Source organism: Alosa pseudoharengus, unplaced genomic scaffold (genome assembly GCF_046254945.1).
Source record: "Alosa pseudoharengus isolate Yale_2024_CS ecotype anadromous, Long Island Sound unplaced genomic scaffold, YU_APseudo_1.1 YU_APseudo_1.1_scf_20, whole genome shotgun sequence".
In the NCBI taxonomy this organism is placed as follows: Eukaryota; Metazoa; Chordata; class Actinopteri; order Clupeiformes; family Clupeidae; genus Alosa; species Alosa pseudoharengus.
In genome coordinates this window covers 17,976,212-17,991,427 of record NW_027468664.1, presented here as the reverse complement: position 1 = coordinate 17,991,427, position 15,216 = coordinate 17,976,212, and the positions used below count along the sequence as shown (strand labels likewise).

At 43.6% G+C, this 15,216-nt stretch overlaps 1 protein-coding gene and 1 pseudogene across 1 annotated transcript; one reads left to right on the top strand and one right to left on the bottom strand.

Moving 5' to 3' along the window:
• Positions 1 to 374: 374 nt before the first annotated feature.
• On the bottom strand, positions 375 to 1,856 carry LOC143136652 (U5 small nuclear ribonucleoprotein 40 kDa protein pseudogene; annotated as a pseudogene).
• Positions 1,857 to 2,148: 292 nt separating this feature from the next.
• Positions 2,149 to 14,695, top strand: mcm10 (minichromosome maintenance 10 replication initiation factor). Its single transcript, XM_076297369.1, has 18 exons — positions 2,149 to 2,463; positions 2,674 to 2,886; positions 3,319 to 3,780; positions 4,289 to 4,496; positions 4,943 to 5,108; positions 5,351 to 5,524; positions 5,768 to 5,884; positions 6,033 to 6,229; positions 8,018 to 8,103; positions 8,454 to 8,567; positions 8,678 to 8,792; positions 9,042 to 9,249; positions 9,978 to 10,113; positions 10,469 to 10,602; positions 10,884 to 10,997; positions 11,854 to 11,999; positions 12,658 to 12,700; positions 13,113 to 14,695. The coding sequence occupies exons 1-18, from the start codon at positions 2,457 to 2,459 to the stop codon at positions 13,194 to 13,196; spliced, it is 2,724 nt and encodes a 907-aa protein (XP_076153484.1). The 5' UTR covers positions 2,149 to 2,456; the 3' UTR covers positions 13,197 to 14,695.
• The last annotated feature ends 521 nt before the right edge of the window (positions 14,696 to 15,216 follow it).

Below are 15,216 nucleotides of genomic sequence, written 5' to 3'. Positions count from 1 at the left end.
AATCTAATGCAGTGAATTATAGGGTACCTCAGAGAGTTAAAACTTTACCATAACATCTGTGTATCAGGGTTGTATTCCCTGCTAATAAGAACCTAAGTAGTAAATGTGTTATGTGGATCCTTATGATATGTTTTGTGTCCTTATTAGGTGGTGGTAATGTAGTGGTTAAGGATCTGGGCTAGCATGCAGGGGAGACTGGCCCTTGTAATAATTTAAATAAGCCTCTTTGATTAAAAGTGTCAGCCAAATTAATAAATAAAAATGATAGGATATGACTAAATAGAAATCACAATTCCCATTGGAGTCCAACACCACCACAGCTCAATTGGTGGCAGTAATACACCTTTGCAACACATATGAAAAACAAAACACCATTGCTCAGAATTGTTTATTTTTCTTTTTCCGTACAAAGTATATACACATATTTAAAAAAAAAAAATCCAACCCTTTTTGGCTCATTAATCAAAAAAAAAAAAAAACTTCAAATGAGACTGAAAATCTCTAGTCTCTCATTCTCTCATATGCACACAAGTAATCACCACAAACATCCTACTGCGGCACCAACAGAACATAGGACCCATGGTCCATGGACAGTATTCCGAGATCTTTCTCTGCACCATTGCAGAGAAGCAACCCATCTACTGGACTACTGGATCTCTCCTATGTACAGCCGTTTGTCACTGGAACCAGACAGGATGATGGGCTCTTCTGGATGGAAGCTGACCTCGTTAACAGACCCTGCGTGACCAGGCAGTTTATAGAGAATCCTGCGAGAAGTGGTGTCCCAGACGTACACAAACCTATCAGCAGAACCAGCTGCAATCTTACTGCCATCCGGAGACCAAGAGCAGCGCAGAAGGTTCTTTTCGAAGTTGTGAACGTTGCCCTGGAAGATCTTCACACATCTCTCTTTGGGGGCAAACGGTCTGACGTCCCATACTCGCACAGTGTTGTCCATGGAGTTGGACAGCAGGTAGGATCCCTCTGAACTCAAGCTGAGTCCAGTCACAGAGTCCCCATGCCCCTGCATACTGTAGATCAATTTATTCTGCCTCAAGTCCCACACCTTGATGTCATTATCAATGCCTCCAGACATGATCTGATCACTGGTGTCATTGAAAGTGACGCTGAGCACTTGGTAGGTGTTCTGAAAAGTGTGTACAGATGCTTTCTTTCTGATGTCCCACAGCTTGACGGTGCCGTCGTCGCTGCCAGTGCAGACCAGCTGAGGACCACGGCGTGCAGGGAAGCAGGAGTTCACGAAGGAAGTATGACCTTTCAGACGCTTCACACGTTCGCCCGTCTCTGCGTCCCAGACACACACGGTCTTGTCTGTGCTGGCCGAGAAAAGAAGGCTCCCATCAGTGTTGTACTGAAGTTCCATCACCGCTCCACTGTGGCCCTTCAGAGTGGCGTAGTTCTCACATTCTCCGTATACGTTCCACATCAAGATGAGGCGCTCATAGCCAGCCGAGGCTAAAGTGGCTCCATTGGGGTGGAATTTGCAGCAGTTCACCTCACCTTCATGTCCTGACAATAGCATGATCGGGGACTGCAGGCTAGAAGTGCGAGGAGGTCCAGTGGTCATCAGCTGCTGGGACTGTGCAGCGACCACAAGCTCGGTCCTGGGCCTCTTCACCGCCATCGGGACCACCGCCATATCAGCAGCACGTTTCACGGGTTCAATCATGACTGCAGAAGTACAAAATATTGAAGGGGTAAGTTGATCTTCTGTTACGATACCTTCGGTGGAATAAAACCTACACAAAAAAGTTAGAAAGTCCGTGAAAACACTTATTACAAACAAAACCGCCACCATTCATACACAACAGACTATGACTTCCTGTTTCCGCTGGAAAACGAGGCTATCCTAAGGACCTACTTAGGGGTGTTCGAAAGATATGCCTTGTTTGGATAAATGGAAAAAAGATACATTGCAAGAAATAAAACGGTATTATAGGAACACATAAATGTAAATATATTATCAGCAGTTATCTGGGTGCTGTTATGTCTATTCAATCTATTCACAATGAGAAACAAAATATTATTTTCTGTGCCGATTTATAAAAGGTGACCTATATTTAAATGACCTATGATGACGTTTATTCTTTTAACATTTCTGGCGCCACTAGCCTACTCCCTGGGTCAGCAAGTCACAAGCTGAGAGGGTCTGAGGATCTTTCAAATATTTTGAAAGATTAAATATTGGTCAGTAATGTTTTCATGCACCAATAGTTTACTATGTTCGGTAGTTATAGATAGCAAGAAGGCTTAAATACGAGATTCACTCCGCAGACATTGCATGCCCTTTGTGGTCAGTTAACTTGTTTGTTATATCTTGGACGAAAGAATAAACGATCGACAAATCTAATTACTTGGACGAAAGAAAGTTATCTGTAAACAAATAAAATAGCTTTTTCGAGTGCAACTCAGAGAAACTTCAAGGACCAGGCAAAATGGCTGGTAAGTATTTGATATGTTTATCAAAGTAACTTTGCCATGTCCAGAGCCGATTCTGGCTATGCCAAGTTGAATAATTGACGTTAACTTAACATCTCAGTGCATACGATTGCCCAAATCAGTTTGATGACCCAACAGTTTAATAATGTAGCTACTACAAAGCATATTGAATTTTACAAAGTATCGATTTTGCGGTGAATCCTTGTTGTCTAGACGACGACAACCTGGACCTTTTGCTTTCTATGTTCGATGAGAGTCCGGAAGAGCAGGGGACATCAGGAGGGGGTGAGGACAACTTTGACGACCTGTTTGATAATGAAAATGAGGGTGAGGGCTATGTGGAGCCAGAGGACGAAGCAGCTGAGGAGACGGAAGAACCAGAGGAAGAAGAAGACTCTCACAATAGATCCAAGGAAGATTTGGAAGGTGGGTTTTGTTAAACTGTGTTTTTTTTTTTACTCCAGCTATATTATATCTTTTGTTTCCACTTCATTAAGTTGTGTGCCATGTCAGTGGTCTGGTATCTCCATAGGTATCCTCTGGCAAAGACACCATGAAATGCACCATATTCTTACATTGTCTGGGTATACATTACAACAACATTCCATGTCAATGCGTCTTGGCTAGATTGGTCCTGCTGTTGTAAAAGAGGGTAATCTACACTAGTCACTGAAATGTAATGTTTCGAAGGCAAAGCACATAGCATAGTGCACTCAACTGTCAACATAAAGGGCCCCTCCCGCCATCATGTTGTACGATGTGATTCTTCTCCCATATGGAGTACGTACCACGAGAGAGTTGACTTTTGTCCCTCTGGGAATGCGTGTATGTAACCTTCTGCCTGTTTTCTGAATGCAGCCGAGTTGCGACGCATGCAGGAAAAGATGCAGAAGCTGCAGGAGCAGCTTCAGGCCTCTCAGGGTGGTGGCAGCAGCATCAAAAGCCCTCCTCCCAAACCGAAAAACACCACCAGTGCCTCCACTTCTAAACCAAAGGGAGCCTCCATCTCTACACCAACAAACAGGACTGGTGTTACATCTTCCCCAGCCCCGAAGGCCACCAAAACAGCTCAAATTACCGCTGCAACAAAGCCATCTCCAACTACTGCTGCTGCAACAAAGCCATCTCCAACTACTGCTCCAACTAAGCCATCTCCAACTACTGCTGCAACTAAGCCATCTCCAACTACTGCTGCAACTAAGCCATCTCCACCTACTGCTGCAACTAAGTCTTCTCCACCTCTCACTGCAACCAAGGCATCTCCACCTACCGCCGCTTCATCAACCAAAAAGCCAAGGGCTGCACATCAGCCTAAAGCAGGTAGGCTCCTGAGTAGTACGCACAGTTTCATATATGAACCGGTCCATACACACTTGGAATACTTCCATCACATGACTATTCGCATCGGTCAAAGTTGGCCTCCTGCATAATGTAGGAATCTGTAGTCGCTATGCAGGCAATGTTTAGGAGCTGCTAAAAGAGCATGGGAATAAACCTGTCTGGGTGTTAGTGGGTAGGAATTAGGAAAGTCTCTTGTCATGTTTTTGGTTGCTGGATCCTGCTTTTATTTCTTTCCTGAATCGAAGCAGGTGTATTTTTTTAGTAGTGACCATTCTGGCCACTCTTTCTTATCTATGTGATTGTACTGCGTTGTTAGAGACAGGATATATTTTGGAATGCCATATTTTGGATCATTTTATTAAACAGGCTTACTTGCACTCTGTACAAGATATGGTTTGTGCAATGTTTAATGAAAGTTCTTGATGGGTTTTAAGTGATCACATATTTATTCGCCAACTCCTTTAATTGTTTCTTGATCATTTCACAGGAGGCTCTTCACAAATTCAAAGCCCACCAAGCAAGAGTGGGGTTGCCAGCTTTTACCAACCAATAGGAAACCTGAGCAAGGTCAATAACATACTAAAGTCACCACCTCCTTCAGGAAGTGCCCAGCCACCAACACGTCAGGGAACACCCCGACCCACCCCGACAACTCAAGATGTTGCCGTGGAAAAGTTCTCAGGCCTCAGATTACGGTAGGGGTCTGCTTGTCAAAAATGTTTTTGGGAGACAAAATGTTTCTTCTGAAATTGCCATTTTCAGAAGCGTCAAGGACTTTGGTGAAGTGATGGAAAATATACTGCAGTCCTCCAAATGCGCCGTTAAGCTTTTTGCTGCAAAAAGAATGAGTGACAGTTTATGATATTAGTCTTTGACTTTTATTTGTTGCTTTGGCGTTTTTTAACTGCCTAGTGTGAACAACAAAGCTGGTTGTCTGTGTTTGTGTTAGAAATGGTAATGGAAATTAAACAAAACGGATGAAAAGTGATGGTTTAATGTAGAATTAAAAAAGGAAAAAAAATCCATACTGTCTGGTGACCCTCAGATTGAGAACCACTGCTCTAAATCCAGCAAACTCTGGCTCTCTGACTAAACCAGTTAATGAACTGGAATGATGGCCATCGTCATTCTCTCCCTACAGGAAACCTCGTATCTCTTCCATAGACATTGAGCACAAAATGTCGGGCCGCAAATTGATCCAGCTCTCTCAGTTGCCTGATAAGCTTGCCCGTGATAATCTGGAGGATAGTGACTGGGTGACATTTGCAGTGCTGGTGAACAAGATAACGCCACAGAGCAAGAAAAATGTGAGTAAACTCATAACTGGTGCTTAATCATTGACTTAGCATCTGCTTGGATTGATTGTAAGGCATCATCTCTAAACATCTCAGTGTAAAATGAAGGCATATTTTTTTTTCGCATGTCTGAAGTAGCAAAATAGTTACTCACACAGCAGACTGCAACAGTGTTATTGCAAATGCAAAGCATTTATTTTCAAACTTTTTATTCCTCTCCTGATTAACATCTCTTCTCATTTGTTTCAAATCAGGGCAAGACTTTCAGCATCTGGAAGCTGAATGACCTCCATAACCTGGAAGTATATGTGTCTCTCTTCCTGTTTGGGAATGTGCACACAGAACTTTGGAAGACTGATACTGGCACGGTCTTTGGCATCCTAAACCCAAACCAACTGAAGGACAAAGAGGGCTCCAACTCTAACGAGGTGTGTGTGTGTGTGTGTGTGTGTGTGTGTGTGTGTGTAAGCGTGAGTGTGCAGGTGTATAGCTATAGCTATTTTGAGAGGTTCGGGTAGGGATTTGATTCCCATCAAGCTCCCATGTTACCTCACTGTAATCTTGCAGATAAAAACATCTGGCAATTGAGAAAATTCATAGTTAATAGTTGCCTGATATATTTGTGAAATATTTCCCCCCTTTGACATCTGTACTGCTCTTTTCATACCCAGGTCAGTCTGACGATAGACCACCCTCAGAAGGTCCTTATGCTGGGGGAGGCCATGGACTTTGGGACCTGCAAGGCCATGAAGAAGAACGGAGACCCATGCACACAACTCGTCAACATGGTATGTTACATTACTCCATTTATAATATTGGGTTGCAGCAAGCCAGGTGTTTGATATGTATAATTGGAAATTAAATATATTATATTGGAATCTGACTGATATTTGTGTGTGTGTGTGTGTGTGTCCGTGTGTCCTTTTGTTTCTGTAGTACAAGTGTCAGTATTGTCAGTACCACGTCCAAGCCCAGTACAAGAAATTGAGCTCCAAGAGGGCCGAGCTTCAGTCCAGTTTCACGGGGACCACCCCTAAGGGGCGTGGAAGGGGGAAGGGCAGTCTGAGAGAGAGGCTCTGTCAGAGCGACTTCCACTACGCTGGCATGTCCTCATTGGCTTGTGCACCCAATGCGTGAGTTTCCACACACTAACCTTCCCTAACAATGGTCTAAGGGTACGTCTCAGTTTTCGCTTTAAAATTATAATGATCTTCGTCCATATGAGAGTATTCAGCTCCATATCTGAAACAGTCTGTCCATACACACTCGGAAAAGTCATATCACATGACCATTTTGCATTGGTCAGATAATAGTTTGCCTACTGCGTATGTAGGAAGCTGTACCATTGTAGAATGTAGAATTTAACTTTACCTTGCTATCTTTGCTTTCAGCTGTTGTTATCAAAGCTTGTAATTCATCATTCTTGTTGGTAGTGTCAAGCTGATTTTACTTTGTTTTCTGCTGGGAAAGGGTCCTATGTGTCGTGTCACATGACGGGAGAATAAAGAATCACGGAAGGAAACCGGAAGAGAATGTGTGCATTTACTAGCCTGACGAGCCAGACCCACATTAAAATGTAGGGTCTGGGCACTAACCGTTCCCAGTGCTCAGTCCGAGGGGCGGGATAATTGGTTGCCTTTCAAATTCCCTCTGCACGCAATAGGACAGCGCTATGAGTCCCATGCGTTTTCCCACCAGCGGAGCTAGTTGGCTAGTTCAAACTTTTGCCAACTTAAAAAAAGCTTAACTCGTGTCACACTTTGCCAACAGCAACATCCATCTTCTTTGTTTTCAAGTAGCAGGGAATTCAAGCCAAACCGTTGCAACTCTTCCATCAATCATTATGTTAAGCCCGCTTAACGACTATAGACGATTTGATTGGCCTGATAGAAGTTTAATTTTTCGAGCTCACGAGCCAACGGAGAGTTGCTAGACTAGCCCTGGCAGCAAATGTAATTTGCTTCCGCTACGGTGCGTCTAGATTTCTAGGCTATGCATTTACGTCATAGTTTTCAGATATTCGCGGAATTCCCTATCCACATTAAAACGCAAAACCAGAGTGTTCAAACTAAAACGGCTTCGTTTCAGGGGCTCGAAAATGGAGATGTAGTATGGTTGAGAGGCTTAATCATAACAAAAGTGTTGTGGATTAATATGTAAACAGAATAACGTAGACACCAAGGGCCGTATTCACAAAGTCTAAAAGTAGCTCCTAACTGGCTAATTTAAGAGAAACTCCTAAAAAGAATGGGCGTGTCACTTGTAACTTACAAGTTACAACTTACAGGAGCTCTGAATTGTGAGGGAATAATTGTGCAAGGGATACAATAATGCCACTGCATCAACCAAAACCATTCAACATTTATACTAAATGTAATGTTTCATTGTAAATCAAATGAAATTGCTTTTCCTCTTTGCAAATGTATCTTCATACAGATTCATTTAAAAAAAAAAGTTGCAAAGATACTGCATCAATCCGTAGTGTATTTCATTACAAGGCAATTTGCTTTACCTTACTCTTTATTAACTTATTTATTCATCTCTCGTCCTTTGCAGTACCTGGGTAGCGCACACATTCTCACCAGCAAAAACCTGTCACTTACCGTTGTAGGTTTTGGGCATCATACCCGCACTCTAATCACCAGCCAGTCACTGTGGTCACTTCACTCAAGCTCGTGCATGAGTTAACGACGTCAACCATCGCAACAGAGCTCTTACGAGTTGTCGTTTTTCCTTTCTTAAAGTTGGTCTCAGCAGCTTTTGAATAGGATTTTAAGAGCAAACTCTTTGCTGATAACTTTTAGTGAGATTTAGGCGTACTCTTAGCGGTAAGATAAAATGCTAAATACGGGCTCAGGTCTAAGATCTGTGAGCTAACATCTTAAAGGGGTGTGTGTGTGTTTGTGTGTTGTCGTTTTCAGTAATGGCCCACAGCCTAAGAAGCCTTTCCAGTCCACACTGAACAACATTGTGCTCCGAACCCCTGCGGTGCCACCAAATAGATTAGGTAAGTGTGTGTGTGTATGTGTGTGTGTGTAATGACATATGTGATTGTGATTGGGTGTTTACCAGGTTTCAGTTGGCTTGTGTAAAATATACTTTAGTTAGTTAATCAAACAGCTATTCAATATTTTAAGGATGTCAATGCAATACACTAGTGAAACAATCTAATGTAAATGTAAATTTAATCTTGACCGATACTAAAATATATTTTATAATATAGTTTATTTTTAAGTACTTGAGGCCGTTTAAAGCTGTTTTTTCTTTATCTTTTTTACTTACTCTTTTCTACACGGTTGTAACAGTCTGGAATATACCTGCTCTCTTCCACATCAATATTTCCCTTGTCCTCATCAGCTCTTCAGTCAGATGAGGTATCTGGGTGCTCCGATGACTTTAAAGGCTTGTTGTCCCAGCCAACACCTGGGGCACTCAACATCAAGAAGCACTTAGGCCAAGCCAAGGCCGCAGGTATTCTACTAACTGTTCTGTACAGCTAATCAAAATGCAACGAATGTATTTGTACACATGGGAGAAAATTTACAGACATTGGCTTGACTGTGTGTGTGTGTGTGTGTCAGTTCCTGGATCATCGGTCCAGTCTATCTCTGCAATTGACCTCCTGAAGCAGCAGAAGGCTATGCATAAGGAGAGAATGCTCAACAGACAGAAGAGGGCGCAAGAGATCCAACAGAGGTGTGTGAGTGTGTGTAAAAGATGGCCAAACCCTATATTCTGCCCATATTTGAACTCTAGGGTCTTTATTGGTATGTGTTTGTGTGTGATGACTAAACAAAGTGCAATCTGTATTGCATATTTTAGCTTTATTTTATTGTCTTCATAAGTTGCAGCCCGAAAGCATTCGGTGCAGTTTTTGTTGATATTTTTTAACAGGGTTTCAAATATATGATGTGCTTGTTTTGTTTGTTTTGTTTCATGAATCAGGGTTTTGCAGAACAGTGGAAAGGCTACACCTCTTGCTCGACCGCTGTCCAATGGGACGGGGATCCTGTCACAGAAACCCCTCCCACTGCCATCACCCAGCCTCTCCGACCCGACCACACCCACTCTCGGGAGGGGCATCGGTGAGGGAGAAGACATCCTATTTGAGCTGTCTCCGCCCCCTCCCACTAGCAGCCAATCAGCTGCAAAGGTACAGCATGTTCCTCTCACGTTCAGTAGCCACGCTGGCATACTGTATCTCCTAATGGGCCAGTCTCACCAGTTAACAACCAATATGATTCAGTCCACAGGCAGATTCAGCCATATGATATTTAATCCAATTAATACCCAAGTAAATGAATGGGAAGACCAGTAACCCCACTGAATTTAAAGGTGCAGTCCTCGATTATAATCCATTTAACTTTTCATCATTGATCTCAGATATCAACAACCTTTTGTCGCCATCAAGGACTACACCGTTAACTCAGGCCAAATATTCAGCACTAGATACTCTTCCTGTCATTTTCCTTTCTTAGTGGTCTGTCGCCTCCTGGTCACCATGTGGTGACATGAAAAAACATAATCACATCTGAATGTGTGGTTGCGGTTCAATTCTCAATGCAAATGACTGGTCATTCAAAAATAGAAGACTGTAATCAACCTCACAGACCAATAGAAAAGAGTAGAATAGACGTGTGCTGTCCATTCTGGGTTTTCTAAAACGGGGATAGGAACAGGGACGTAACATGTTGACACGCGTGTGTAAAATAAACAGTCCCAGAAACCGTTTCAGTATAAGCAATATTTTAGCACATTCTTATTCTCTAAAGTCTGTCTGCATCTAACACGTCTAACACTGCTCATGCTTGTAAAATCAAAAACTATTTCAGTGTATTCAAATGTTTTGTAAAATGTCCTTCATTTCTACCCTGCACCCAGATGGCAGCTCTTCGGAAGCTTCACTCCAAAGGGGCGGCCATCACCAAGGACGACCCCAACGCTGTGAAGCGCAAGCGTGTCAGCAGCAGCGACATCGCCGCCCGTGTGGAGAAAAACCGAAGCTCACCAGAGGGGGGTAGGTGTGACTGTAGCCGAGAAGCCTTGGTTGCCGGGTGAAGTTGCAGTTGCATAGTGCAGCAGATACGCAACTTTATTAGTATTTCTTCAGCCTGGGTATTGAACCTATGACTTTATATGAGCACCTTGTCCTTGCTCCTCCTACTGAGAGGCTGTATACAGCATAGTGGATTGGAATGTATTGTTGTCTTATTCCCCTCTGTTTTGATGTACTGGTACTGTTGTTGGTATGTTAATGTTATTGGAATGGTACTATTATGGAGAACATTATGGTCTTTAAATAGACCGGTGGTAGGGGCCACAGCAATTACTGTTGGCTCAATATCTTTGATTGATGGTTACTCCCCGAACAGGCCAAAACTCAGCTGCAGGAGAGGAGGAGGAGCCAGCTCAGAAGAAGAGGCGGGCTCAGCTGGAGTATGTCCAATCAGAGGAGTTCCAGCGGCTCTTGAATGCTAAGTCCAAGTTCTCCTGGCTGATGGGAGAGGTGTGTGTGTGTGTGTGTGTGTGTGTGTGTGTGTGTGTGTGTGTGTGTGTGTGTGTGTGTGTGTGTGTGTGTGTGTGTGTGTGTGTGTGTTTATGTATGTGTTGTAAATGTGATGTATGACATCATCTTTCAGTACATGGAAATGAAGGACGTAGTATTATTACATGTGTAGGTGTGTGTGACTGCTATCCTCAATAAATGGAAATGACAGCCGTGCTGTGTGTGTGTGTGTGTGTGTCTGTGTGTGTGAGATGACCCTTGTCTCTGTTGCTGGTCCTTAGATGGAGGTGAAGGTCATGCAGGACTACTTTGAGCCGCTGGTGCAGAAGGAGCAGCTGGAGGAGAAGATGAGGAGCATCAGAGAGCAGAAGTGCAGAGCAGTCACCTGTAAATCGGTGAGTCACCACACTGAGCTTTATTTCACCCATTAGCTGCAAAACGCTAACCTATTTCATCAGTGAGCCAGCAGTTTCTCGTGTTTTTTTTTTTTTTTTTTTGTATTTTGTTTGTTTTTGTTTGAAAGCTTAAAAACTGTAACTTAATTTGTCCCTGATTTTTTTTTTTTTTGTTGATAAAAATATAAAGCTTTGTCTTACTTATTTAAATGTACTGTTAGTTTCTACAGATAAGTGATAGTGCCACGTTTAGTCACCAAAACTGTTGCTTATTCCACCACTTCGCTCTCAGACTGCAGCTGTGTCATCAGTGAGCTGGCGTGACTTTCTTTGGATTTGTCCTTTTCTAATTGGAGAAGCCACTAGTAGACTTGAGTTTTTTTAGCGTGAAGTGGTGGAATGTGTGTCTCTGTGCTCCACAAAGGCCCAGTACTCCTCCAACACCCCTGCTGGCTCAGCGGTGCCCTGGAGAGGGTCTGTAAATGAGCGGCAACTGGGTTGAATTAGGACCGAGGGCGCCACTGAAACCTGAGGGAGGATCCAGTAGCATTGCACAACCACTGCTACTGCTCCACTTTAGGGTCCCCTTTGATCATCCCATTGTGGGCAAATATGACTGCAAGGCTAAGTGTGTGTGTGTCTGTGTGTGTGTCTGTGTCTGTGTGTGTAAGAGAGAGAGAGTGTGTGTGTGTGTGTGAGACAGAGCGAATAAAATAGGGAGAAAGAACAAGAGAGATGTTTTGAATCAGGTTTGAGCAGTTATTGCATCTGCTAAAATGAGTACTCCTTAATGAGTATTTATTTTTAATTGTGGAAATAAAGAAATTAAGCGTGTGTTTGTCTGTGTCACCAACAGTGCAAGTACACACACTTTAAACCTGCGGACCGGTGCGTGCAGGAGAACCATGACTACCATTGGCACGACGCCCACAAGCGCTTCTTCAAGTGCCCGTGTGGCCAGCGTAAGATCAGCCTGGCAAGGATACCCAACGTGGCCTGCAGGTGAGTAAGGGGAGGACAGAGGAGGGAGGTGACCTCATCATAGTGATTTGCCAGTGGCACTCAACCTAGCGTTGATTGTGCCAACTTGCACCAAGCTGGGCAGATACAATGTGTTTTGATAAAAAAACTGTTGAGTTGGAGTGCTGCTTGAAACGATATGCCTTTATTGTTGAGATGGTGCTCTTTGGTTGAGGGCTTTATGAAATGCAAAACTTAGAAGATACCTACGCACTCATCTGGTGAAAAAGTTAAAATGCCTTTATTTTATGGGCAGATCATGATTAAAAAGCACTTTGACGCGTTTCAGCTCAAAAGCCTTCGTCAGGAAGTGAACAATCTGACGAAAGCTTTTGAACCGAAACGCGTCAAAGTGCTTTTTAATCCTGATCTGCCCATAAAATAAAGGCATTTTAACTTTTTCACCAGTTGAGTGCCTAGGTAGGTATCTTCTAGGCTTTGCAATGTATTTTGATAATTGAGTGTATATTAGTGAGGTTACGATCAAGAGGGTGGTGTATCAACAAATGGGGTTTTAACCAAGGCCTCCATTAAGGGTGGTGTAGCTTGTACCAGCAGACAGAAATGGGGCATTGCTTACTGTAACTTTTTGAGGACTGTTAAAAAAAAACTGCTTTTGACTTTGTTTCTTCTTATTCAGCAACTGTGGCCAGTTTAAATGGGAAAGGGACGGCATGTTAAAGGTGAGAATTGGGTTCTCCGTTTCCTTCTGTGTATAGTTAATTAGTCATTTCTGCATTTGTTTAGTTGTATTGATGCTAAAATGTTTTATTAAATTATGCTGACAACTAAGTTTATTTACTGAAACATTAGCAAACAGCTATATTCACCTCAGTAGTCAACTGTGTTGTTGCTATCTATCCGTTGAAAAACAAAGTTACTGGTATCATAGCTTCGATCGTTACGCAATCGAAGGCAGCAAGGCAGCTGGCAGTTTTTTTTCTCTGGACATTTTCCTATTTCAAATTCCCTTATTCTGTTCTGCTTTCTGCTCTGCTCTTGTGTTCCGGCTTTTCCTCTGCTGTGTGTTCTCATTCTGTGTTCCAAACGCGTTCCGTCCCCTAAGCCCATTTTTCTGTGTCCCTTGCTCCACAGGAGAAGAACGGGCCGAAGATCGGTGGTGAACTTCTCATGCCCCGTGGGGAGGAGCAGCCCAAGTTTCTCAACAGCATGAAATAAGGACCCGTGCGGCCCTCTCCACACATAGGTACCAACACCCGACAGGTGTCCACCAGATTACAGGGCTGACCAGCACGAGTCTGTCCTGTGGGGCTCAAGTGACCAGCTCACACTCACACAGGTGCTACCACAGTCGGCCAAACACAGGACTTTAGCATTGGCCACCATGAATCTGGCTTCTGGACCTGTAGTGGTCAAAACCTCTCCACATGTAAATACAACATTCAGTCGGGTCACTTGACAGATGGCTGTCAAGAATGTTGCATCTGAAACTGTAGTGGTCAGATTCTCTCCACACGTGGCTGACATGAATGTGACTCGAAAACATGAATGTTACTTTTTTGTTTTTTTTTGTTTTTAACATTATCGCGGGCTCTGCAACTCCTCTTGTGGAACTGTTGTGGTCAATACCTCTCCACATGTATGCTGTGTCTTTACATGTATACATGTAAACAGTCACCCAATAGACTGCCATCTCTGGCCAGCATGGCTACACTGTAGCTTACAGGCTTGCAGTGGTCATGTTCTGCCTGCAGAGTCTCCGCTCCCGCTGGGGGGGAAATCTGTTGACTCTCAGACTCAGCGTTCTTCTCACGCCAAGACTCCTGAATGAGACGGTGTGACTGCAGTGAGCGGTGTGACTGCACAGGAGTCTGGACGTCGGCCAGCAGGTCGGTTAAGGTCCTGTTTGCGATGAAAACAAGCTCGACCCGCTGGCTTGGTGACAGTGGCAGCAGCTGGGCATTCCTGCCGCCGTCTGACCTCCCCCCCCATGGTAGTCTGTGGTCACCTACGCCAGTCTGAACCTCCTGGTGCCAGTGTATGCCCACCTACACCAAGCTGACCTCCCCTGCGCCAGTGTGTGCCCAGTTATGGCAATCTGACCTAATAAAAAGCCAGTCGTACTCCATTACCAGTCTATTCCTACTTACACCACTCTGACCTCTTTGATGCCAGTCTATGCCCATCTATGCCAGGCTGACCGCCTTGATGCCAGTCTATGCCCATCTATGCCAGGCTGACCGCCTTGATGCCAGTCTATGCCCATCTATGCCAGGCTGACCGCCTTGATGCCAGTCTATGCCCATCAATGCCAGGCTGACCTCCCTGATGCCAGTCTATGCCCATCTATGCCAGGCTGACCTCCCTGTGCTAGTCTATGCCAACCTATGCTACTCAGACATTCCTTCAGCCAGTTGATGCCCCCGTATGTGAGCACGTATGTGAGCATGTTTGAGCCAGGCGATCACCTATGAAAGTCTGACCTCCGCAAAGCCAGTCATGTCCCATTACCAGTATATGCCCACTCATGGCAGTCTGACCTTGATGCTAGTCTATGCCCATCCATGCCCTACTGTGAGAGGAATATAGTCACTAGAGGAAGAACGGTGGATGTACCTGCATTGTGTTTTGATGTATTATTTTAAAGTTTTATGATTTTATTTGAAAAGAAACCTCTTTTATTGTCTTTTTAATGTTGTCTTTGTGTCACATTGTATGGGAAGATTGGAAGTGTATTAAACTATTTTGTAAGATATTGTTTGGTTTTGGTCTTAATACTTTTTTTTTTTTTTGCATCTACACAGAAGTGTCACAGCATAAATGTATCAACAAATGCCTGTTTCCCCACATCTCATCTGAAAATATATATGTGTTCCAAAAACCTGTATCATGCACATTCAGAAACAGAATTGCTGTTAACTACCAGCAAAAGGAACTCACTGGAATAACTCACTGGAATGTTCATTTCATTTTCTTTAAAAACAGACGGCAACAGCAAAAACGACACTGACTAGGCTACTTAGGCTGAGACCGATCTGATAGCAGATCATAATCATATGTGTCCATACAGTGCCTTATCAATTTCACAAACCACTCCTATCTTGCTATATGTGTCCTCTGGTCCATAATACATCCATCATTACAATTAGATGCAATAGCAGCTACTGTAGCCAGATGGTCTGTGGTCCATCTGAAGAGTCTAGGGTAAAGGATAACATAAAGCATTCAGATGGGGATG